General features: G+C 45.4%; 1 protein-coding gene across 1 annotated transcript; it reads right to left on the bottom strand.

Annotated features, from left to right (window-relative positions):
- Positions 1 to 1034: 1034 nt before the first annotated feature.
- LOC309603263 (E3 ubiquitin-protein ligase RBBP6-like) lies at positions 1035 to 23710 on the bottom strand (the record flags this gene model as incomplete). Its single annotated transcript, XM_082338149.1, has 18 exons — positions 1035 to 2598; positions 3685 to 5418; positions 6117 to 6218; positions 6579 to 6944; positions 8049 to 8106; positions 8199 to 8277; positions 8358 to 8454; positions 10196 to 10461; positions 10910 to 11013; positions 12361 to 12533; positions 13444 to 13583; positions 14367 to 14463; positions 14580 to 14668; positions 17006 to 17050; positions 18500 to 18536; positions 19201 to 19239; positions 20923 to 21022; positions 23545 to 23710. The coding sequence occupies 18 exons, from the start codon at positions 23708 to 23710 to the stop codon at positions 1035 to 1037; spliced, it is 5256 nt and encodes a 1751-aa protein (XP_082194275.1).
- Between the last annotated feature and the right edge of the window lie 3327 nt (positions 23711 to 27037).

Here is a 27037-nt window from a genome sequence, read left to right as displayed (position 1 = left end):
GTTTCCTGTGGTTGTTCAAAGTCGTTTAAAGAAGCCGCCTGCCTTTCTCGTGGGCTTTCTTCTTCTGCCCAACTCTTCTGCCGAACCCCGCTTTCAATGGAAGGGTTAGTTCTGTATCATGGCACCGCCATCTGAAAATACGAATAAGCAGCTTCTATTTCAAAAACACAAACATCCTGGTGCTCAGCATCATTACGAGAGGAAATACAGATTACAGGGCATCTTCAAGTGCATTTGTCAATGTTTGCTGGCCAATGACAACAGCTTTCTAAACAAACTGGAACAATGTTGAAATGTGACAGCTTCAGATACAATGTTATTTTAAAATAGTGCCAGCTGTTAGGAGTGGCTCTATGTTTCGGGCCCTATGCTACCTTCTGCAATACAAACCCAAGTCCACTTGGCACAGGAAAAAAGTGCACCTCTCGGCAGCGCCTCCCCACATGGCATCCGTTCAGAAGACTGAAAGTCCTACCGCTCTTTGCAAAATTAAACCCGTGGATGTTATTTTTCATACATGTCAGCTACCAGCAAGCTTTTACTGGCGGCTTTTTTCTGTCACTAGGCTTTGCTCTGCTGATGTTCAGCTATCACTGAAAAGCTCATCACACCGGGTAGTTTACTGAAAACGTTTTATTGTAATCAAGAAGTGACATAACAAGGCTGCAATGTATTCTGCAAATCATTCTGCTGCTATTTTATAACTGATACCAGCTGCTTCTGCCAGGCAATTAAAAGAAAATTCAACTGTGAAAATTTTCAGGACAGAAAACTCCAGCCAGACTAATTAACGGTGGTTAAAAATAAGAGGCCCCAGCAACGCCTTTCATGTTACGTGGTCACAACTCACAATTCTGTACAAAATGTTCGCTTTTTAAAGCTCCGATGTAAAAATCAAACAATCCAGCGGCATTTTTTTAAGTGCAACGCAGGGTCTTTCATGTCATCATTTGCAATGCTTGAACTCGTTCACATTTTAACAAAGTTTAACACAGATGACTTGGGAATTAAGTCTCTTTTCATTATCTGTCATTCTATGTAGGGACAGATTTCACTTTTTGGTCATCTTGCTCCTTGTCTTTGCTCTTCTTCCATTTGTTCTTCTTGTGCTTGTGTTTGTGGCTCTTTTCCAATTCCGTTTCATTTCCAATGTGTTTCTTCTGCTGCTTCTGTTTCTTCTGCTTCTTGTCCTTCTTCTTCTTTTTTTTCTTGTTCTTTTTCTTGCTGTCTTGCCTCTCTCCTGAGCTGGCACTGCTCCTGTGGCCTCCAGTCTGACTCTCAGAAGGGCTTTGGCTACGGCTGCGCCTAACACTGGGACTGCTTTGCCTTTGACTTCGCCTTGCTTCAGGCCGGTCACCTGCAGCAGGTGCTGCTGTATCCTCTTTCACCTTATCAACAGCCTTTTCCTTTGGGTCGTCATGAGTTTTCCCTGCCGCTTCCTCACCTTTTGCAGATACCTTACTCTCACTTTCATTGCAGTCTGGTACAAATGCAGCCTCATCAGTGTCTCGCGTTCGATCAGAAGAGAGCGGCGAGGAGCTGCTTACCTGAGGCTTAGGCTGGGCAACACTTTTATTGTTTTGTCCAGTCACGTTCTCTTTCTCATGTTTTACATCTGGCGATTCCTCTCTCCAAGGTGCTTTATTACCACCTGGCTCTTTCTCTTCATTGCTCTTTACTTCTGGTACGTGCTTCTCTTTCTCTTCTCCTGCGTTTATATCTAGAGGTTTGGGTTCCTCCAATGTACGCTTGGAATCGTGAGCAGCTTTGTGATCAGACTGCTGCCGCTCAGGCGGAGGGCTGCAGCTGCTCCTGTTGGCGTCTCCAGTGCACTTTTCGGACAGCTCTGCTCGTTCGTCTCTCGGCTTACTCTCCTGGACTGACGTAGATTCTCTGTTTTGAGAAGGGGACTCTCTTCCCCTTGCTAATTCACTCTTTTCATCTCTACGCTTGGAACTAGAATAATCTCTGTTGCCATCACGGTCAGAATTTTTGTCTTGCTTAGGAGTAAAGTCTTTAGCAGCGGATCCATGGCCAGTATCAGGCTTCTCTGAAAATCTGCGGTCTTTGGAAGATTGGGAAATACTTTTTCCATCTCCTTGCTCGGTTGCACGTTCTGAGGGGTCTTCTTCTTGCTGAACACTGCTCTTTCTCTTCTCAGAGGTGTCTTTGTCTGACAAAGAATGATCCCGGTCTTTGGTTTTTCCTTTTTCATTTGACATCGAACTTCTTGAACTTTTTGCGTCATGCTGGGAGCTTTCATAACTCACCTCTTTTGTAGTTTTCTGTCTTTCCTTCAAAGGCTCCGTCTCTTTTTCACTCTGTTTTACAGGGTTTGGTGGCTTAGCACTCGCATTTTGTATAACATTAGCAGGTTTTCCTACGGTTGCGGGCACCTGGGTAGATCGAATGTCTTCCTCTTCAGACTCAAAGTCATCCTTCTCCCACTTTGACTGAGGGACCTGGATCATAATAACCATGTCTTTCTCAGGGGCTGTGATATCATTATTATACTCCTCCATGGTCTTAATGACAGTTTGTTTTGTGTCTGGCTTTTCTTCAGTCTTTCTAACGGGGCTTCCTCCAGTAGAACTAGTGCTAAGAGGAAAAAAGCTGACATTAATCATGGGTGAGATATACGCACCGCCATCTTTCGTAACAGTTTAGAAAACGGCTTGTGTTTCCATTCTAAATCTTGCGTATTTGTTCAAAAGATGTTCAATTAAGGGAACAGACGAGAGAAAGGATGAGTCCACTAGCTAAGACTACGAGCAATCAATTAATTTAGTACCTTCCTACTCTACATTTAATTAACAAAGACACGAGATTATCAGATTGGGGACTGTCTGACCTGGTAATTCCTTCATGTCCTGCTTCTACCAATGGTAGATAAATTAGCTATACATTCTTGTTTCGACATCTAAGCAAGCAATTAGGGAGAGGTATACACAACCACAGTTTTATTCTCATGTCCCAGTGTTCTTCTTCAGAAAAAATGTACGTTTTAAAAACTGTTTAGAATATCAAGACACTATCTTAAGTCTCCAGTGACGTCTTAAATGGTTTGAGTTTGCGCTGTCCGGCTTCTTTAGATGCTGAAATGTACGTAATAACAGCTTCGCACTAGATTCACTCTTTCAAAAAAGTTGGCACTGAGCTGGAAGCAGTGTAGCTGTGTCAACACGGCACTGTGCTCAAAGCTCAAATCAGTACAAGATATTGGCAACCAAGCTGCTATTTCTGCAAGGTATCGTTTCATCTCACACTGACAAAAGTAGATCATTACAGCACCTTGCAATTTTCAAAGGCAACATATTGCATGGTAGAGACATGTCTGTTATCCTTGCCTTTAGCAGTAAGCTGGATCTGAAGGAAGACCTCGAGGGGACTCCTCAGAGAGTCAACATATAATGAATAAGAAGGGGGGAAAAAAGTCCCAGAAGTAAGGGTGAAAGACGTCATCAATGAATTAACCTTATGAGCTGTCTGGGCAGTACAGACTGCTTGTTTTCTTTCACAAAATTTGATTCTGACCCAAGTACAGCTTAGCAGGAAAGATCACAGATTATTCACTCATTTAGCACAGACTTAGCTGTTCCTTTCATTAGTCACCATAAAGACTTTTACATTTGTTTGCGGGGGGGAGGGAGGAAAGAAAGAATAGGAAAAGAAAAGATGAGGTACCTGGTGCAATGTACCAGAGTTGCACTAGATCCATCAGCTGCCGTTCCTTTGCTTCTTACTTTTCCCTTTGCTTTTTCTTGCTTAACTTTGCTGCTGTTCGGCTCAGCTTTCTCACCAGGTTCTTCTGCAGGTAGCACATTTTCTCCACTCACAACCTTTTTGCCAGTTTCTTGGTTAAGTTTAATCTTTTTGGCGGGGTTGTTAAGAAAAGCAGGTTTATCCTCTTCTGGAGTTTGCTCTCCTTTTTCACCATCAGGCTCAGTCTTCCCCTTTGGTGGTCTTTTCGAGTCAGCAGCTTCTGGTTTAGAGGCCTTTAGGGAAGTCGCTTCATGTTCTTCAGCAACCTTTTCATCTACTTTTCGTTTTCTTTGTTCAGGTTTTGCATCAGAGGGGTTGCTTTTTTCAGCAGGTGTTTTTGACTTGCCCTCTTTGTTGGAGGGCTTCTCCGACTTGGTTTCTTTTCGATGGTCTTTCTTTGCCGTTTCCTCGTTGGCTGCTCTGGTTTCTGGGTGATCTTTTGTAACTTTGGGGTGAGCTTTCCGTGGGGAACCAAGAGCCTTCTCAGCCTTTTGAGAGGAAGAGGTTTTAACACTGTCTGTCTTTGGCAACTCCTCCTTCACTTTTTTCACAGCAGGTTCCATTCGAGGAGATTCTTCACGATCGCTGTCCACCTCCTCTTGGGAAGCTTTAGCTGGTTTTATTATGCTGTCGTTCTTAGGCAGAACAGCCACTTCTGCTTTCCGCTTTGTCTTGTCAATTTTTGCTTTTGCCTTCTCCTTCTCTTTTTTCGCCTTTGCAGATACTAGTTTGAAAGCAAGAGAATCTGCTTCCATAGGCTCATCTCTCACAGGGGTGGCATCATCTCTTCTTGGGAACATGAACAGAGAGTCCATTTTAACATCTGCTGCTGGAACTGGCTCTTTAGCTTTCCTCGCACCGTCTAACAGCTCAGCTTTGGGAAAGCCTTCATTCTCATCCCCTTTTCTTCTCTTCTGGGGGTTTTTATCTTTATTTCCTTTGCCATCCCCCAGTGGATGTTCCACCTCCTTCTCTTTGGATTTTGTAGCATCTCGGATGTCATGGCGCTCTCTTCCAGAAGGTTTTTCAGGGTAATTTCCAGCTGTATTACGATTTCTGTGGCTCTGCCCACCAGGATAATCCTCCCTACGTCCCCAAGCCTGTGGCAAATTCTCTCGTCTGGTCCCAGGCGGACCAAACCTATCTGGAGAAAAGTTGCCCCTGTTTACTGGAGGCGGAGGTTGAGGGCCAACAGCAAAGCTCTTGTGAAACTTTTCGTACCATTCTCTAGAGTTCCTTTCCCATTCTCTGTATCCTTCCTTTTCAAATGGATCTCTCAAGTCAACAGATCTGCCATAGCAAGCTTTCATATCATGTGGAGGAACTTCTCTGTATCTGTTAAAATACTCCCTTCCTCCTTCCCCTCGAGGTACGGTCCGTGCAGTGGGAGAGTGGCCTCTAAACACTGGAGACCTTGATCGTGAACGGTATCTTCTTAGCCTTGAATGGTGATAACCCCGTGACCTTGACCTAGAACGATATTTATGACTCTTCCCTTTGCCTCTTCTTGAATACCGTGGGGATCGTGAGCAGGAACAAGAATGGGAACGACTAAAGGATCGAGAGTAGGAGCGAGAGCGGGAAGAACCTGATCTTGACTTGGAGTAGGTGTATGAACTTCTCGAGTAAGATGAAGCACTATAGGGAGACTTGGACCTCAAAAAAAACACAAAACACAAAAAAAGTGAAGTTAACTCAAAACAGTCGCTCTCCCCAGTTTTTTTCCTCCCAAATTTGGTTTGGGTTTCTTTTCCTCTCCACAGGCTAATGCCAAAGCTTCTTTCAGCTGCTGACATACTGCTACTGCAAACTGAAGAACTTGATCGTATGTAAAAGTTTCTGCTTAGGAGACAGAACAGCTGCTGCATTGTTAGTGTACCAACATACAGGAAGGGGAAGCCTATTTCCACCCACTTCTATGACATTAACTACCATAGCTATTGATTGATCTAAGGCGGGGTATACTGGCCTCTACTGGTACATGAACGCACACATTTTTCACTACTCAACAACTACCTGCAGTGCAAATCATTTTTGTTGCAGTAAGATGCAAAAAGTGCAAGTCTTAATGGCTAGAGTGCAGTATCAAACACCAAGAAAACACGATTTAGCCTGAAGACGGCAAAGCTCCATTTTAAAATGCCAGCTGAGTCTCTTCATCTTCACTACTGGTTTGGCAATTTGTACAGGATGCAAAAGACTTGTACTGCAATCTTACACCCAGGACTATTTACTCCTGTCGCTGCTGATCCCTTGACTCATCGAATCCATCTGACGATGGAGAGGTGGAGGCGAACTCCTCCTGATTCTTCTAGACAACCCGCTTCTCCATTACGGACGTGTAAAGCAGTTACCTGGAAAACAAACGCCTACGCTCCTTTTGAATCTTTTTATATTCCATCAGTTCTTTACCAAAATCCTTTGTAAACTCATCACATTTGGACTTTTTCTTCTCCCTGTTAAAAGAAGTTTGACCTTTCTTACAAGGATAGTTTGACCTTTCTTACAAAAAGACATCAAGAAACAAACCCTGGCCGATAGGAGAAAATGTCTACTGCACGCAAATGCAAAAGGTGAACATCCTAGTTAAGCAAAGCCAGTTTAGAGTGCCTAGAAGTTTCAGGGAAAGCTTTAGAATGACATTTGTCTGGGTTTACTTTTGCATGGTTTCACCTGCAATGAAAAAGAATATTGCAAAAACCACTAGGTCATCTTTGCTTATGTCAGACGCACTTTAGTGTAACTGCAGTCCGATATACTATCGCAAGAGATACAAAAATGAAAACCAACGCAACTTCATTGAGCCAAATACTTACTCCTCTTTAGGTCTCTGTTGTTCTCTGTAAAACTCCTCCCTAGGTAAAGGAGGTGCTTGTGTCGTTGGGATGGTATTTGAAGGAGCCGTTGGTCCTGCTGCTGGTACCCAAGCTGGCGACCTGTTGGCAGGAGCTGGGGGATATCCTGGAGGGGGGGCAGTGCACCCAGCAGCTGGAGGCTGACCAGGGGGAAACTGAGGAGGCAACTGGGGCGGTGGTACCCGCGGTGGGAGAGGAAGGGCATGGGGTGGTGGAGGATGCAAGGGAGGTGGAGGCACAGGCACAAAGATGGCGATTGATGGTGGCAGTGCTGGGGCCTGAGTCCTTTGGGTACGTTCGCTGGGCGGGCGTCCTCGATTTGAACTTCTAAAGAAACCCAAAAACATGTGTCACTGTTTGTTACACTCTGCCCCCATTTTAAAGAGGAAGGCGAAGGAAGCGGGAGCACGGTGGCGAGCACTTCTTGTTCTCAACTTAAGCATTTCTCTCCCTGCTGTCTGTTCATTTGAGACTGCCCTCATTTCTTGATCCTCAGACTCGCCTTCCACATCCCCAGCCCCAGCGGTTCCCTCAGTCTTCTCTCCTTATACTCAGCTTTGCGCCTGTGGATGGAGGCTGCCCGTGCTTAAAAGACACTCCCTTCTCCCCTGTGCCAAGTGCCCACCGCTCCTCTGCCACTCCTTGATATGGTCAATACTTCACACTTCTGATCTTCAAAGCACTGCACAAATATTAACTCATCTTCTCTCAAACTTCTTTTAACTTCTTCCACATAAGCCTCCTATGTTGTTGCCTCATGAGGATGTGTTTGGCCTGGTTTTGTCCCCAAATTGTTATTTTCTCGCTTACTGAATTTGAGATTTTAGACAATCTGTGGGATGGATCCTGGGGTTTGGTTTTATTTATCTTTAGCATAGTATGAACACAATGCCCCCTCACAATCTATCTATAACAAATATGTACCAAAAGGAAGGACTAACTTGACACTGCAATAATAGAGAAAACAGACTCCTCTCTCTCTCTCCAACTGAGAGAAAGCAGCTTGGCTATTTGAGAGGACTGAACTGAAGACATTCAAAATTTTTATAAAATAACACAACACAGCGTTGACTATCCAATGCTTTGCTCAATCAGTATCAACTAAGTTGGTAAAAAAGAACGTTGGAGGCTGATTTCTATGGGGAAATCAATTTCTCCAGCCCTATTCAGCCAGTGATCAGAAGGGTGGCTTTCCACCTCACCCTTTAATGATATTTCAATTTTATATGTAATTATGGTTTCCAGCCAATTCAAATGAAGCCATTTAAAAACGAATTACCACTTGTATTCTCCACAACTATCTGTGCACACTTATTTCATTCTAAATCAGCTTTAAGTTATTAAATTATTATTTACTGTATAAGCTACGTGTTATGGTCTCGTTTAACGGGTTACAAGTAGGAATATATTGAATTTCTGTAGCATACTTACAGCTCCCAGCCTGGTCTGCCAGCTGCTGAGCGAACTGCGCTGGCTCTCCTGGGATGGCCTTTTGGCATGGAGAGAGGAAAAAGAAAAAAATCCCATTCAGCTGATCTGAAGATAAGTTTGAAAAGAACTTCTCAAGTTATAGTTGCTTACCAGTTGTGTGTATTGAGTGTCCTTGGGGGCCCAGAAGACTTGGTAACGCTGGTTGTCTTACTACAGGAACCCGACAGCCCTTGTGAATAAATGCAAACAGTTGGAAAAGAAGCTCTGCTAAAATACAAGCAGCACTGCATATGTTGAAATAAAATTTACCTTCTCTTCCACCAAACTGCCGATTGACTGAAAGGAAGATTTAGAAAGCCCAGCAGCACTCACCAGTGCAGCAGGAGGCAGAACAGTACCGGCATCACTACAAAAAAACCCAAATTTTTATTATTCAAACAGTGTTTTGAAGTGCTACTTGAAATACAAAGTCCCAAGTGAGAAAAGGCTGACTATAGTAAATGGGGAAAAAAATGAAAAAATAATCTTCTCCAGATGTACAAACGGGAAGTTGGCCGATTCCAAATGAAGCACTGACGAGAAGTCTGTTTGGACTAGTGGCATTTAAGGAGAAATAGAACAGAATAGACTAGACTATTTCAGTTGGAAGGGACCCACAACGATCATCTGCTCTGACCGCGTGACCAATTCAGGGCTGACCAAGTTAAAGCATGGGATTAAGGGCATTGTCCAAATCCCTCTCCAACACTGACAGGCTTGGGGCATTGACCACCTCTCCAGGAAGCCCGTTCCAGGGTTTGAACAACCTCTCGGTAAAGAAATGCTTCCTCATGTCCAGTCTAAGCCTCCCCTGGCACAGCTTGGAACCATTCCCACATGTCCTATCACTGCATCCCACCGAGAAGAGATCAGCACCTCCCTCTCCACGTCCCCTCCGCAGGAAGCTGCAGAGGGCAATGAGGTGGCCCCTCCGCCTCCTCTTCTCCAAACTGGACAAAGGCAGAGTCCTCAGCCGCTCCTCAGAGGACATTCCTCCCAGCCCTTTCACCAGCTCTGTTGCCCTCCTCTCGACGCACTCAAGGACCTTCACCTCCTTCTTCAATTGTGGGGCCCAGAACTGCACACCGTGTTCAAGGGGAGGCCGCAGCAACGCTGAATACAGCAGGATAATGACCTCTTTTCACTGGCTGCTTCCCCTGCCTTTGATGCATCCCAGGATGCAGTTTGCCCTCTTGGCTGCCAGGGCTCACCGGAAAAATATTTTAGTAAGCTGGCTGCACATAAAAGGATTGGAGTACGTCTAGCCCAGACACTGACTCTCAGTTGTGGAAGATGCAAGAACTGAAATTCTCTTGGGAAACGTTTATGTGCTGGCTCAGTGGCTGCCTTAGAGGTTCTTTTGACTTGTGACCTTTGTAGTCAACGGTACAGCTGCGCCTGACAGTCTTCTGGACAGAGTGGCTCTTTGCATTCCAGGCATAAAATCGAAAGGACAGAAGCCCTCAACAACAGTACAGATTTTTCCATGTATTTTCATACCGCTTCACTGGGTTGCCTACTAGGACTTTGTTGGTAAATGTTTGTAAAGACTTCTAATTTACAGTGTTTCAATGTTTATTATCCAAATCTGCGTGCGGCGCTGACTACACGGCATTACTGAGAATGACTCTGGCTTATAATACTGATGATAGAAATACTGTAGAAAAAAGTGATGTGAAACACCTGGTCAGTTTTACCTCTCATTGGGCTTTTTCGCTTTTCAGGAAACGATTATTTCCTCAGTACTAAAGAGAAATGAATGCACTCCAGAAGCTCTGACATAACCAAATGCTTACTTTAGGAATTGCTAGCCACTTAAACTCAAAGGGCTCCTGGGGGAAAAAAGTTCCTCTTTCAGGGTCAACGCGTACTGAATGACTTGTAAGAGAAGCAAACCAAAATACTTTGGAGAAAATTCTTGCATGAGGCACGCTTCCAAATTATTCAAGTGTCCTCATTCAAAGTAAAACCCAAACCCAGAACGGCCACAGTTCTCTGGAACTGTCACTAATGCTATAGAAATCGCTAGCTGAGAAGCTCAGGAGAAACAATCTAACTTCAGCACCTTGGTGCCTTTTATATTCGTGTTGATCTACAGATTTCCTTACCGAAAAGGTCCACCTGGCTTTTCAGCAGGGGCCAACGATGACAGAGCAGCAACAGAAGGAGAAGCCAGACAAGCCAGTGGACTCATGAGTGGATCCCGCTGGCTGGAAATTGCTGGCCAGAGCAGAGGCTGCAGGTTGTGGGCTGTTGTTTGCCTCAGGAGTGGTGGTGGAGGTGGTGGCGGTGGCGGCTGCTGCTGCTGTTGCTGCTGAACCTGCTTATGGAGCCCTTTTGCGTAGCCAGTCCCATTTCTGAAGTTGTTCACAGCCTAGAGGCAGGAAAGCATTTACAAAAAGTTAATACGAAACTTCAGTAGACAGACGAAGAAAAGCCTGCACAGAGTAAAACTCCTTGTGTATTCCTGTAAATGCTATCAGTCCTAAAATGAATCAACATACAGATGTATGGATACATCACACTGAACACTGATATTCATGACTTGCAACTCAGAGTAGCCGTATTTAAAGTACTCCAGCGTTAGCACTGAGTTTGAAAGTGAGACAAGCCTGTTAAACAAAAGGGTGACCTGAATTTGCCAGATTGTCTCTAAAGAGTTGTAAGCTTCTGTAACAACAGATAACATATTTGAAAAGTAAATTGAGCCTAACTCAATTTAGCCTTGCTTAAGGAGAGGTAAATGAATATCTTCTTCCCTTTCAGCTTTTGAAAAATAGACTTTTCCTTGCCAACAGTTTACGTGAAAGTCATCGTGTTACCTGGCGTAGGGACTTGTTGGCGACTAAAGCGTCAGGAGAAACGTCTGTTTGATGACATGTGGGGCATCTGTGTTCCTCAGAGTCCAGTAACGCTGTTCTAATACCTGTGAATCATCAGAATCATCAAAACAGCTTTTAGCCAAACTAAGGAGTATTTTTGGGCTCTAATCAATTATAAAGACAAGTGTGTGGTTAATGGGTGAATATGGTCTTGAATTGAGAGCATGGAGCGATCAATGTTCAACAGTGTAAAAAATTTCCAGTCTGCAGCAAATAACTATACGGTTTGATATTGCACTCATGCAACACCTGAAGATGTAGAGGAGGCTGTGCCTTGATGTTCCGACTGATCTTCTTTCCGCTGGCTAGTACAGTGAGAAGTCACTAACCTCAAGGTTAATGAAGAAAACACATTTCAACACATTAGGAGGTTTGAGTTCTGAAGGTTTTAACCAACCCTCTGGTGGAGAAGAAGGCGGATTAAATGCCTGACTATCCGTTTGTTGCAGACCACACCAAATCACCAGAGCTGGCTATATAATTTTGTATGAGAGAAAGGGCTGTGGACAAATAAATGCAGTCACTATCTAATTCTGGAATCTCCTGCACAATTACGCACTCTTCTCATACTCGTCCTTCCGTATTGTGCTGGTCTGGGCGGGGACAGAGTTCATGTTCTTCATAGTAGCTAGTGGGGGGCTATGGTTTGGATTTGTGCTGGAAACAGGGTTGGTAACACGGGGATGGTTTCCTTATGGCTGAGCGGTGCTTACACAGAGTCAAGGCCTTTTCTGCTTCTCACACCGCCCCACCAGCAAGGAGGCCGGGGGGGCAGAAGAAGTGTGAAGGAGACACAGCCGGGACAGCTGACCCCAGCTGAGCCAAGGGCTATCCCACACCGTATGGCGTCATGCGCAGCATATAGAGCTGGGGGAAGAAGAAGGAAGGGGGGGATGTTGGGAGTGATGGCGTTTGTCTTCCCAGGTAACGGTTACGCGTGATGGAGCCCTGCTGTCCTGGGGATGGCTGAACTCCTCCCTGCCCATGGGAAGGACGGAATGAATTCCTTGTGTTGCTTTGCTTGTGCGCGCGGCTTTTGCTTCACCTGTTAAACTGTCTTTATCTCAACCCACCAGCTTTCTCGCTTTTACCCTTCCGATTCTCTCCCCATCCCACTGCGGGGGAGCGAGTGAGCGAGCGGCTGGGTAGTGCTTAGTTGCCGGCTGGAGTTAAACCACGACACGCGCGTAAAGAGATTTAACGAGATACATAAAAAGGGGAAAAAGCTTTCTGCCTTTTTTTTTCCTTTCTACAAGGAGAGTCCTTTCCTAGTCAGGCTATACTTCAGTCTTAAATCGAACTGGTGACAAAGTAATGCCGTTATCTCCTATGTCTGCTTTCAGAAGATCAGTTTGATGTTGGGGATTAACAAACCTGGGAGTAACACTTACATTCGTCACAGTAACTGTTTCTACAGCAGGGAATAACCACGGCATCAGTCATTGTATCTTTACAAAGGAGACACAGCAGCTCCTCTGGAACGGGATCATGGGAGGAGGAGGGGGAGGACGGCTCCTCGGGTAAAAAGGGTGGCTTTTCCTTCTTGCCTCTGGCATAAGCTTCCCTGGGGGGGGGGGGGAAGGAAAAAGAAAAAATGAAAGATGAGGAAAGGAAAACTTTTCCAAGCGTAGGATTTTATCAAAGGAAGACAAGAGATGGAATTCTTCTCGCTCCACACTAGCCTTCGAAGACGTAGGCATCTCATTTAAACTGCTTTTCTATAGCCACAAGACCAGAAGAGGGAGGGGGGAACAATTTTCCTTCTGCAGAACTCTCCCATTCATTGGATCAACTAAGAAATTGGCTCCGACTACAACAATAATGTTTTGACAGCTAGAAATCGGGTGCAAGGAATCCCACCTCTCCTTTGCCAGGGGGTAAAGGTAAATTGCAGGCTCAGGATGAAGTGAGTCTCCGAGTAATTCCATTTTATAAATAAGGGCAGTCTATGTTCCAGCTTCTACAAAAGGAGATCCACGACAGAAAAGCAGAAGTGCTACCAAGTGCATTTCGTAACAGCCCCTCTTGTCAGCCCACGGCAGGATTTTCTGAGTTTAGAGCAACAGGGAAACTTCAGCCTGTTTCACACGTGAGCTTGGATAAAAGTCAGACGGGGAGGAAATCTCAGTCCAACGGCGATGGGTTAAATTTTGCAAGAAGCCTTTGAAACATAAACCAGCAGCAAAACGAGCTTTCAGAGAGAACAACTCCCACTGTCAACACTACTGAAATATTTTGCAGAAATACAGATTCTTAGCACAGCACAAGTTTAACCAGCTTCCAGGGCCATGAGCAGTAGGGCCACCCTATTTTAATCTTAGAAAGTATCACAGATTTTAAGGTTCAGATACAACGACAATGCTTCCTCCCCCGCAATTGCAGAGGCTGGCCGATTTGGTCGCGTGGCCACTCAGACATTTACGCACAGTTTCTCTCATTTGCTTTTGGGTCGGTCCAATGAATTCCCTACTTACGCATTAATAGCTGGTATGGCATACTTCCCAGTGTTGGTTAGCATAGCACCCTTTGTATTGGGATCTTTCACCTCCATCAGGAAACTCCGTGGAATTCCCGTGCTCCTTTTAATTCTGGGAACAGACTCAACATTTTTGCCCTGTTAAGAGAAGAAAGGCAAACATAGCTCATCTTAAGACCCACACTTAAAATGACATGTCCATGATTATTCTAAGCAGCAAAAGCCTTTAATCCTCTCCTTTTCCTTAACAGAAGGGTTGCTTGACTAAAATACTTATTTTCCTAAATGAATATAGCCAGGGTGTTCCAAGGCTTGAGCAGTGTTTTGAACGCCGTCGACACTCTTGGGCTTAACTTCAGGTTCCTTAAGGGTGAAATATCCCTTAGCCTGCCCTCCGCTCAGAAAAGACACCAACCCGCTCCTCCTCCAAAGCGCAATTCCCAGGGCGAGCTCAGTTCAGTGCTCTGAACCAGGCACTGAGGAACTGTATATGAAGGTTCAGTTCATACCTCACGCATATACAACGGTAAATGGCATGCATACTCACCCAGAGGCTTGTGTCATTAAAACAGGCAAATATTCAGCAGGTGGGGTCAACAGAAAGGAGCTTGGGTTTATACGAAATACTAAAAACTGTGAACTGTTGTTAAAAAGAGTTAAAACCAGAAACATTTCCAATGATATTGGAATATCTAAAAATATGCATGAAAGTTCACAGAGAAAGATCTATGGACATATTGAATGTCTATGACCTGGAAAAAATAAAAGTTTACATTTACAACTCCAGGTTTCCCTTGAATTTTGAAGGGCTTCACCCCCAGAGAAACAATTCCAAAGATGAGCAGTCATGTAGTTGTTAGGTAACTGCCAAGGTAAAAAAATGAACCCCCAAGTAACACCAGAAGTCCCCCTCAACCTTACCCCATTTGTTGGGCAGTTCTTTATATAGTGGCCAGGTTGTCCGCAACGGAAGCAGGTATATGATGGTGGAAGCAGACCCAAGGGTTTCTTCATGTAACTAAAAGGTTTTTGGGAAAAAGAAAAAGCTATGCGTGCGTCTCTCTTGTTAAAACAAACATCTCTACGATTTTTTAACCATCTTCAAAGAACAGATTGGACGTTATCAACACTTACTTGATTGGATGATACTCATGGCAGGACTGTGTCATCATAGCCTTGATTTTATCTTCTTCAGAAGCATTGGCCTCAGCCAGATTGGCAGTCTGTTCAACAGGCAATACACACATTAGAAACACATTTCAGCCCACACGGCCAAAGACACCACCACTCCCCCGATCCTGCAAAGAGCAGCACAATGCGGGCTGAGGTTGCATGAAAACAGCCGCTGATAGAAAACAGAGCCGTGCTGAAGATGCTCTGGGGAGTCCTTAGGCCACTGCAGGGGGTTTATGGGCCTGGGAACCTACTTGAAAAGAGCCTTCTTGGGCACTCCAAACCTTGGGCTCTCTTTGTACCTCACACAAAGACTCCTGTAACCAATCCAATGTGCTTCCAAGTGGACTGAAGCTCTGTGTAGGAAAAATTATACTATCCAGCACTTTTAAACGGATTTTTAAGCCCCAGACTATTTGAAGCAGAAGATAGCCCCTGGACATTTAATTGAAAAAGATGCAGGCAAGTACCATTATTTACATTTCGCAGCAGTAAAAGGACACACAAGAGTCGGGGAAGTTGGTTTTACTGGCTGAAATTCAGCTTCAGACACAGAAGCATTAAAAGGAATCAAGCTTTTGATAATCCCTCAGCAAGACAAAAGATTCTTGTCAGTGGACCACGATGTGCTGTAGGCAGTCCCAGCTGCACGTTCCCCCCCGCTACCCTCTTCATATTCAGCGATTTAACTGCAGCAAGCAAAACCTGCCGGTTTTTCCAGTTTACTGTGTCCTTTTAACATACAAATCGTAATAGAAACCTTGTCCAGAATTACTGAAGGTAGCTGATTTTTCTTTTAAGTCGTGTTTGTTCCAATGTTTTTATTACACACCAGCCCAGATACAAGCAGGGCCTGAGGGAGTGACTGTAAATGATCTGGACCTTCAGGCACTGATCATGCAGGTCAACCACTCCTGCTTTTGTTTTTAGATGCATTCACTCCCAAAAGCAACCAACCAGGTTCAACATTCTCTTAAATGGTTGTTTCATATACACAGTTTTTTCTCCACAGTCACATAATGCAGATCGACAGCTATGAAATCATTAATGTTTATAGAAAACTTTACAGATACTTGACTCGTTTGTTTGAACCCAAACGGTTTACAAAACACACCCAAAACCCACAAAACCTTACTAGGAATAGACCAAAATTCAAACATAGCGTTTCATACATAGGAATAATAAAACAGAAACCTGCTAACACATTGCCTCCATGCTAAGCCAGTCTGCACTGAAGAGGTCAGAGCAAGTAACAGTTTTGAGCTGCTTTATGCTATGTTCCTGTATTTTTCTGAAATACTTAAATTTTCTCAAAAGCTTCAATGTGTGCCCTACTTGGACAGGTTTTCACATTTCAGAGTAAAACTTCACAGGAGTTTACAGAACCAAGGACACGTTCAGAGACAGCACCAATGGAGACCAATTTCTTTTGGTGGCTGCCTTCCAAACAAATTTATGTTTCCTTCCCCCCAGTGTACACAATTTAATTTCTGCAGGAAGAGAGGGAAGAAGTTACCCGTGGGGAGAGATTTCTCTTTCTCGGCAATGAACTCCAGCCTTTATTTTCAGAAGAAAGAACCAGCTCCTCTGCATTAAGCCCTGCCTTCTCTAATCTTTGTAACTTTGCAGACTAGGAATTCAGTTGGCTAGCACTACGCCTGTCACAAAGGGCCATCACTAGTGCTTTCCCCGACAAAGTGACACCTGGCTGAGCAAAACCAGCAAGCAGCTCCATAGCAAAACAGGGCATTACAACCGTTTCAGAAGGGCACATCTGCTAAAATGCCACACATGCGCATCGGCATGTTCCTCTCGACAGTTAGGTACACTGACACAATTTACACAGTCTGCATTCAAACAAATTAGATCGTGGTGTCCACTGTAGATACGCTACAATTGATGAAATTGTGCAGCATCCGCAGAATGCATCTAGAACTATAAGGACTAGAAATTCAAAAATAGCCATGCAATTGTCCGTGTTCCAGAAGCGCTTCTATTTTGGCTGTTGCAAACCCCCTTGAAATGGCCATAACTTACAGCCAATTAAATTCTTCTGTAAAAAGTGTGTTAGTTTCCAACGCAAAATTAACAAAACATAGGAAAAACGGTAAACGGCTTCCGAAGTGCTGCTGCTTTGTGTCTTGCAGATGAGTAATACTGCAACATTATGTTGAGGCTGAGTTCCCATACTGGTAACTCCTCTTTACAGGATAGTACCAAAATATACACACGTTTTAAAGTTAAAATAAAAACTTTAAATTGCTAAGAATTAAATTAAAGTTGTGTTCACATTACAACAGTCATCCAGCTACAGATCACGGTATAGGACTTAAAAATATGAAGCTAACACAGTTTTTTTAAAGTATTTGACAAGAATACGTACATACCTTAGCAAGCTGGCCCAGAGAAATAGATGCAGAAGAGTCATCAATCTGTTCACAAAAAATGAAACACAGATTCAAGTTCTACAATCAAAACACAGCAATAGTTAACCTCTGCTGTAGCCTGAGAGCCTGCGCTATGTCCTCTGAGTGTCACTCAAAGAGGCATTTCTAACCTAGTGCAATCTGTATCTGCTCAAAACAAAGTCCAAGCCTATGACAGCTTAAGAGTGCCTATGTGGTTCATGAGAAGAAACTAAAAGAACCAAACCCGCTTGCGATCAACTCACTGCTCCAGAATATCGCAGAGAAGGACCCCTGTCCAATGTTCACAACTGCTTAAAAGCTGAAAGGGTAAGGAAGCTGTCAATTTTCAGCTCAAAAGGACTTAAAAAAATACTTGAGTTTGTTTGAGAAGGAAGCATCACGACAGGAGACTTCTTTTCAGTGTAGTTTGTAAATTAAGCAGTTAACGTCTCATCATTTAGAAATGCACACGGTTTGGGTTTATGAACGCAGTACAGTTGCCCGTCAAAATAAAGCACAGGCGTATATGCCCTGAAACATGAACTCTGCCCCTCCTGTCCACCAGTTTAAGAATATTCACCGTCCCCCACCAAACCCAAATAAGAACACCAATCCAACACATCAGCCATACAAGTAACCACCACTTTGTCTAGACAAAAATCAACTGCTCAAATTATTGAAATAAAGGTGACCGAGAGCTTGGCCAAACTAAAAATTCAGCCAGGAAGGATCACAGTTGTGCCTGACGGTGCTAAAACAACGGCCATGACTCTCTGCATTTGTGCAGCCTCGAAGGACAAACACCAACTAGAGATCCTTGCTGTTACTGAAATAGTAATCAAAGTCAAAAAGGATCCACTTTCCTGCTTTGGGCGTAGTAACATTAGGGCAAGAGCGCAAATGTGGAAGTGGAGAATGATAGCTAACACAAGACAAGACAATGAAGAAATATTCAAAGTGTAAGCTTTTGTGCATGCTTTTTTTAAAAACTCTTAACTCATTTCAATTTTGCTGCTTTACTCTTCAACAACAATTGGCAAGCTTTCCAGTGCTTTATTCCTGAAAGACACAAAAAGCACACGACAAGCTGTACAAACATACATCTTGCCAGCTCTAGGCAGCCAGATGGAGAACACGGCACCACGTTCAGCTGTGCAAACCCTGAACCTACATGATCTAAAACCGATCACGCGTCCTCTGTACAACACAAAGTCATTCAGGACATGTTCTAGCAGACTCAGTACGAAATACAACGCATTACTGGGCACAAATACCAACGTTCACATCAGAGCTGTGCAAATAATGGCATTACTCAGTTTTTACTATGCCCAATCAAAGACATTGTATTTGCAACATATGCTATGTTTCACTGGAAAAGATATTAAGTTCATGTTTGGAAAACTACTACAAAGCTGCATTGTTTAGAATTAAGGGCAGTGTGTAGAAAAAAGCGTGAGATTGTGTTTTACATACTGCTCTTGATGTGCCACTCGCTGGCTCAGTTCGACTTCTTCTAGAAGAAGAAATAAAGGTGATCAGAACTTCAAATAAAGCACTTGTACCCAACGTAAAGTAGTGAAAACCGATTATAAAACCTGAATATCAAAACATTATGTCCCGATAGTCTCGTACATGTGGAAATTTATTCATATACACAAACTGTTCTCCCTTGGTACATGCAGTGCAACTAAAAAAAAATCCCCAAATCACGTTTCTACTTTGTCACAAATTACTCTAAGGCTTACAGCTATAGAACACAGCAGTGCAAGAGCAAGCCCTCAGGTATTTTGTCTCTGCTATGGAAGTATCAAAAATACAAAGTCTGTACTACAGGTCTGTGTTCTCCCATAATCAGCCATCAAAACACGAAGGTCACTTTAGCCAATGTGGGTGCCCCCAGCGTTACAAATAGGCACCAGATACAGCACTTTAGTTTCTAAGAAAGAACACGGACAGTCTAGACACTTTGAAGTGCAAGTGCACTTATGTTAAAAAAATCAGCCGTCGGACAAAGAAATACCAAAACCGTCAGCAGCAGAGTCTTTAGAACAGGGTTTCTTTGTGGAAGCCCAAGCCCTGTGCTCAGGTATCTGCCATATTTAGCTATGAAAGTGCCAAAATATTAAATGTGTTACGTATGCTATATTGACTCAAAATAGTAATAGAAAGGTCACCTGAAAGCAGTTCCTGGGGCTTTGTGCGATTTAGGAGTCCTGCGACAAAAGAAAAAGGTCTTGATTGCCAGAATTTGCATTAAGATAATCTTGAAAATGTTACAATAGTTTAGGAAATATTTATTACATTTGAACGCTCGCTGAGATTCCACACACTCATTGATCTGTACCTGCATGCTACTCATCATGGATCAGACATGCAACCGCTGATAGCGTTAGCAAACAATTCATACATCCTCCAAAGTGTGCCATGAGCAGAGGCAATTCAAAGGCTGCAGTGGAATTTAGGTACAAATAGAGAGTGCCATTCTTTCCTCACCCCCACATGCAGGCATTTATTTGGTCTTTGATGCTAGCAGCATCTCTCCTCTCCTTTCAGGGCAGCATTACAATACCAGGAGAGGGTGCCATCCAACCCGAAACGGAGGATGCATTGACAAGACGGCGCTAAGCATACGCGTTGAAATTAACCCCCAACACAAGGCCCTGTTTATAAGCACAACGCTGTGGCGTCCAGAATTACCAGGCAGCGCCTGAAAGCACTGTAACAACCACGGCAGTAATACGCCCAAAGTTTACATGCAGAGCCACATTAATTCAGGGGTTTTTGCTTGCAAAGGCTTCCTGGGTCCCAGGATGCTCCTGTACTGTTGGTTCAAGACACGCTGTAACTCATCAGTTTATTTACTGAGAACCAACATTAGAAAGACGTGGCAGAACCCCAAGCTAATAATATCAACTAATTGTGGTGGAGAGGCGTATCTTTAAGTAGGCTGGCAAACAGGACCCTCCAAACAATGCCAGTGGAGCTAATATAGAACTGGACTGCATGAATATATAAATGACAGCAATAATCCTGTAGTCGGGATTGCATTTGAAGGGCTGTCATTTTAATCAATATGCCCGGTTCTCTGTCCTCCGTGAATCTTAGGAATACAGAACTAAAACCTGGGGCACCGGTATCACCTCAGGGTAAAAACAGACTTAGAAGGATAACTAGTAACATTTGGTACCGTGCTAAACGGCTTACTGAGTTTCAAGTTTGGAAAGGATTAACCATTCCTTCATCGTACTCGCACAAAAGGCAATATACTTTAGGATATTGTTGTTTTTCTCTTGCCTGAAACGGACATTGTCTTTAGGAAACTACTAAGAATCACTTCTGAATGGAACTTCTTGTTTGCATGGTTCGCCAGCTGGCAACCCTTGGTCTGTCCTCTAGAGCTAGCGTGCAAAAGCCCCAGATTTGGGGGGTAAGAAGAGCTGCCATATCCCTCCCCCCCCCTCCCCCAAATGCAAGGAAGAGTCAAACCCCGAGAAGCAGACTCTTCGGAGATGGGAACAAATTACAAGTTTACACTACAATGCCTATCTGTCTGTACTATAAAAGCCATCAAAGCAAACACATATAATAAGGAATCTCTCCATGTAGAGGAAACAGGATCCACAACTTGGCTCTCAGAAGAATCAACCCCAAGAACAAACCCAATGAAACCATCTTAAAAGTTACCACTGTTGGAGGTTGAACCCCATGGCCCAGCAGGTCTGAAAAGGTAAGTCTGCTTTGGGACAGATACATTAAAATTTACCCCATTACAACAAAAACTAACAGCAGCTTTCACAAGAAAGATCCAATCGGAATGCCTCTGTAAACTAAGAGCAATAAAAAAGTTAACACACTGAAACCCCCAACAAAGAATGCAATGCTTTACGGGTACTTACATCACGTAGGGTTTGCTGGCAGCTTTAACTCCTGCAACAGGGATTCTTCGAACGATGACCGAGGAGTTCTTAGGAATGAGGGCATTATCATCGGTGTATTCTGCAAACAACACAAATACAGACAAAAACATTAGTCGCTTCCGAAGAATGTGTATTAATAGCTAATTACACAGCACTTCAGAGAACCCCCTCACAGATGTCAAAGCAAAATTTGATGTGTAACATCGCGCTTTTATCATCTCAACACACTAACAGTACAGTTCAAGAAATCTTCAGGTCTGATAATCAAACACAAGCAGCACCATCTTGTTCTTTTTTTTAAAATAGTTGGAATGCCAACAGCAAAATGGTCCCAAGGGTCACTAAAGGAGGCTCTGCTAATGCATGAGGTTCTTTCCTGACCTAGCTGAAGTGGCTTTTGCTGCTGTTGGGCTCCAAACCCAGGAGGTCTTTGAAGAAAAACAAACAGCAGCAAAGTCTCACCTGCATAAACCAGATTCTGAAGCCTGACCAGCTTGCCCTGCAGCAAAACAGGCACTGCGCTAAAGCCTGGAAACTCTGCGCCATTGCTTCAGTAGCCGTTCACTAAAAACGCTTCAGCTACGCTGCTGGTGCTCAGGACGGACAGAACACGGAAGAGAGCCTGCCCTCGCTGCCTATTTCTTGGAGCTTCATCCATCAACAGCCACACTTCTCAGCTGCTCGTTACACTGAAATGGAAACGGGGCTGGCAGTTCTAGAATTTGGATCACAGAAATGTTGGGCGGTTTTTGAGCTTGCTTTCACAAGCAGGGCAGAATGGGCTCCAACGCGGTATCTCCCCTCTTCAGCTGCTCATCTCGTTTGAATGAACCAAAGGAACGTGAATACTTTCCATTCACTTTTTGCAGAGCAGAGAGACTCAATGGAAATTCCTTAGGAAGGCAGCCTCGGAAAGCCTCTCGAAAACAGCGTGTGCCTGAAGCTACCCATGCTCTGCCTTGGCTCACACCATGTCAGTCTGCTGAAGAGGAGGAAAGCCGCCTGACCTTTACACAAGGCCCCAACAAAAAACCACCTGCCTGAGACACTTGGACTGAGACAGCTTAAAATGCAAAGATCTCTCCATGAGAATGGTTTTGATATTGCACTTCCACAAGCTGGAGATGACTAAATATGTTAAAGCACTCTCAGCAGCCATTCCCTGTAATCTGCCTACAGTTTGCAATATCGAAAGCCCTTACCTTCACAGACTAAATCAGAACGATGGTCTGAAAACCAAAGATGCTGCATACCCAGCCAAGCTCTGTCAGGGTCGTTTTGCTCAGTGATCACATACAAAATAGGAATATTTCACAATTCACGCTCCATTTTTCAGTGTCTTAGTCCTAGAAAGGACTACCATTGACAAAACCAGAAGCTTTTCCAGAAGGCCCATATCCTGAAACCAACCCCTAGAGCTCTTCTCAAAAGGAAAATCTAACCATTGCACAGCCCCCTGTCAAGAAAGGCCTGCCCTGGGACGTTTTGATGGAGCAGGAGCTCCGACAGTACTGAGGCCCAGACAAAGAACGGGGAGATCATGCCAGCTGCACTTCTCGAAGCCCCAAGCTTCAAGGTTTTGAGCTGCTGAACGAAGCCGTGCAGAATATTCTTCCTGCTCCAGATCACAAACCACCGGATTTCGATTTCAGAGATACGCGATAAGCAACAGTGGCTCCACAAAAAGGCAGGGGTTTGCTACGCCTGTGCCCAACTGAGGATTGCGGGGGTTCTGCAGAAGATTGCAAGCGGCAGCACCTCTCCTAGAAAGAGACTGTATATATGAGGACAGCAACCAATGCTTTGATTCACAAATCACGCAAGCCTGCAGCGGTCAATTTGAACACGCACAGCGGGTGTACGACGCAGAAAGAGGAATAAGACCTCTTTTAGTATCTTGTGACAATTCATTGACCGTTAGAGGAGAAGCATTGACATCTGCCTTCTGAAGCGACTATCCTTGCATGTATCTGGAGAGAGACAGGTACGTGCTTGTTTTCAATCCACTTGTTAAGTGCACGCTGAAGAGAGCTCCAGCCATCTAATGACAGACTGCTATAAAAATGAATTCACCTTCCAAGTCAATCAGTCCACATTTAAATGGATCACCTGAGGAGTGACAATAGCTTGGTGAAGTAAAGGCTTTATTTGTGTAGGACACTCATCATGGCCCATATTGGTATTTGGTGCTTGAAGGATCCTACTGGCTCAGCCAGCAGTCAGAGAATTTGTGGAAGAGTGTTTGCATACAGCAGAGGACATTGCTGAGCTCGTTGTGGGAAGGGACCTGGGGCCAGTTGGCTTTCATACATTTATTTTTCCTTTGCCTCAATTAATTGAATGCATTTTGGTGAGGAAATTTTGTTACACGTGAAGTCAAACCACGTAGACTAAAAAGTTAATTTTTTTTTTTTTTTTTTTTTTTTTAAATCGGAAAGGACTAAAGCTAAAAAACGTGTCTAAAACACAGCCCTGAAGGTAGCTGTCAGGACAGTGACGACAAAACAACAGCTCTGTCGGGCCCCCAGCACAAGTCACAGCTACCGACTGTGGCCGAATCCCGTTATCGCATCCCACCCCGTGCCCACCACCCCCACCCACCTTCTTGGGTCTGGGCGTTGGAGATCTGCAGGTCACAGTTGGCCGCCTTCAGCTTCTCGCGGCCCATGATCTGGCGCTTCAGGTCGCACAGGGAGATGTGGAGCCCATTGAAGGTGACTGTATCGTAGTTCAGCTTGGAGAAGAACTTATAGTGGATGCACGACATGGTCGGTGCCTGCTCCGCGACGACGTCTACCGCAGCAGACGGCGTCGCAGCCTCCGCGCCAGGACAGGGCCTGCGGCAGCTCGGGGAAGGGCCCACGGAGGGGGCCAGGCAAGCAGCACGGGCTGGGCTCAAGGCCGCTCAGAGGCCACAGCGCTCCACCACGGCCAGGCCCCCTGGCCTCAGGCAGACTCGGCTGATGGAGGCCAAGTGGTGGAAGGCCCCGGCCCTCGCCCCTGCAACGCCCCTGCCCACAGCCCTCAGCGATGGAGCTGGGCCGCGGCGTATGCTCCCGCCCGCTCCTCCTCGCAGTCCAAGCGGACGAGTGGACGACGGGGAGAGGCCCCCACGGCCCCGGCTCAGCCTCCGCTCCCTCTCCGCACGCAGCGCACCTCGGCCCAACCGCTCACTATGGCAACTCGGGAGCCCTTGCCCCAGCATTCCGCCGAGGGGTTTCCCGGCCAACAACCGCAGGGGCTGCCGTCAGCGTGTCACCGCGCACACATAATGGCGCACGCACAACGGCACACCGCACCCACCTCCCCGCGCCTCACGTGGCCGCTGGTGTCCCTGCTGTCCCCCTGGCCTGTCGCTGCCCGCTGTCCTGCCCCGCTTTGGGCCTGCGGTGTCCCCCTGTCACCCCCTGGGCCTTCACCACCCAGCGTCACCTCCCGCCAGCCCCTGGCCTGTGGTGCCTCTCCCAACAGCCCTGGGCCTGCGGTGTCCTGTCGCCCCCTGGGCCTGCGGTGTCCCTCCTGTCACCCCCAGGCTGTCACCACCCGCTGTCCCCTCCTGTCAGCAGCCAGCCAGGGCAAGACAGCCGGGGGGAGATGCAGCGGCCTTTGCCGGCTGGCGCTCGGCTGCCCGCGCCACAGGGCCAGCGAAGGGAGGGGACATCTCAGGGTGTCGGAGTGTATTTGGGTGCATTTATGGGAAGTTCAGTCAAAGAAGCCCACGACCATTTCTATTTCTTGCCATCAACCAAGGTACTTCCCCACTGTGGCACGTCCACGGCTGCCTGAACTCTGGGGAGGAGGACTAAAAAGCAAAGAAGGAACCATGAGCGATAGGAGCTGCCCCAGGACAATATTTCTTGCTTTCTCAGTCCTCACCGCTGCTGCTGCAACAGCCCTAGCGCATGACATCATGCCTTGCCTTACCAGGTCTCGTTCTGCTGACTAATATGCTACAGCTTGCAGACGGTTCTGGCCCAACTGGCTATTCCTTTCTCTTCATGTAAATATAATATGAAAGACCTGTTAGAGTCTGGCGGGGCTAACGAGGGAGCTTCCACCACGGCTTGGTTTAGATCTCTAAATGCCTTTTGGTTTTCTGGAGTCAGGAAACCCTTTTGATTTCAGTGCTGTCCTCTATAGCCAAGGGATGCTTAGTTTTGCTACTTGTGTCTCTTTGTTTTTCCTGTCACCAGTGATTTGGAAGCCTAGGCTTTAATATGGTAGCCTTGCTTATAAGCCTGGGGTGGAATATGGATTATACGCATTCATTCCATAATTGGGCCATCGCCACACTCCAAACGACAGCAGCAGAGGCAAATAAGTCCGACTGTTGGATAGGCACTAAAAGCCTATCCTCTACCACAAATCTACTCTCCTGGGTACCCGTCCCATTGAATTCTCAGTGGTACAAGGACAGGCCCCTACGTTACGAATTTTCACTGAAGAAAGGAAGCACAGCACCCTTCCGCCAAGAAGGGTTTGTCACCGGTCTGAAAGGAGACCCCTGGGTATGCTTGGAGAGCAAACCTATGGACAAGCTTACTCACTCTGTAGGGGCTGGGAACTGGGAATGCCAATAAGCCGTAAAATTCATAGAATGGAGGGACATGGACAATTCAGATCTTATGACCATACGGGCAAAAAGGGGAGGCTTATGCCTGGACTGTTCCATAGATCTGTTCCTAGGCCTAAAGGGAATTGGTATCACTCCACAAATCCTTCTAAAACCTTGTTGTATACCACATCCACCGAGCATGGGAGGCAGATTCTCCAGAAGCCCTTACATAAAACCTATTGCAATAAGCCATCACGCTGCAGATTTCTTCCTGGATGGAGCTTATCAGGCCCTGCAGACTCCAAGACAATGTGGATATTCGCAGATAGATTAACTCGCTATTCTGCAGGAAGCCATAACCAGATTGAAGATAATCAATCACCATCGAGCTCCTGGGGGATATCAAGAACACTTGTCAGGCAGCAGCTGCATCCTCTTGCGCAGGCTTTGAACTAGCCCTGGCGAAAAAGCTGACCAGCAGATTGGGGTGCATAAGAAAAAGCTCCTATGTAAAGATGGCTTCGAAGGATGCGCAAGAGAGCTTGACTGGCAGTGACCTCGCCTATACAAGTGGGTCTATTGTTAGAAGAAACCAGACAGAAACCAGCTGAAAGCAGCAAAGTTGCAACAAAATAGTGCAAACTCAGCTAATAAATGTGCATTAAGCGAGCTTGCACGGGGTTTGTGCGTACAAATCCTCAAAAGTGAATGGTAACAGGCGATCTCACGGCCAAAGCCAACAGGTTTTTTAGACTGTAGAAAAGCACATGTGAGTAGCCTTAAGATTGCCTGTAAGGAATCAAGAATTGTACCACGGGGTCCTTCTCAGGCTCCCAGCCAAGAGGCACCTTGATGGCCGGCAATAAAAAGGGGTTTCAGCTAGAGTGCACCTCTGCTGCCTTCTTTCCTGTACCCACGCGAGAACTAGAAGAGAAGTGCAAGCAAATCCATTTCAGTAAAAGTTCAGGCCAACATTTAAACAGCCCAAACTCTCAGTACTTACACTGACCCTTACTTAGAGATTTATTTTATCTTCCTTTGGTATGTAACTAAGCACATTCCCTCCTACCCACAGTCTTTCCTCCCAGCCTCACAGCTCTCCTACATAAGAAACGTAAAGCTACATAAGCGACAAAAGACAAAAAACCTGCTTTGGTGAACACCAAAACACCCATGACTTGCTCAAACTCTTCATCGCCCCACCTGAGAGTCAAGGGACAGGATCTCCTAAAGGCTCTTTCGCAGGCACTGCCCTGAAACCCCCTCGCTGCTTCTCTGCTAGTGCACAGCGATCAGGAAGAGTTTCATTTTTAACTCTCTGTAGACAATTTCTGAAATTAGACAAGTAATTGTTAACGAGGATAAGCCCTTTGCCTTGCATCTGGCAACCAACGCGGATGCGGACCCAGCAGCACAGACCACTGCCACGCACAAACCACCACCCCACGCCCAGGGAAAGCACGACCCGTCAGAGGTGGTACCCGATCCCGCTCCTCACATCAGCTCTCTGTATGAGCAGGTTAGTTCTTTTAGTCAGAC

Source organism: Platalea leucorodia (assembly GCF_965183815.1).
Source record: "Platalea leucorodia genome assembly, contig: HAP1_HAP1_SCAFFOLD_42, whole genome shotgun sequence".
Classification (NCBI taxonomy): domain Eukaryota; kingdom Metazoa; phylum Chordata; class Aves; order Pelecaniformes; family Threskiornithidae; genus Platalea; species Platalea leucorodia.
This window is presented reverse-complemented; position numbering and strand designations above follow the sequence as displayed.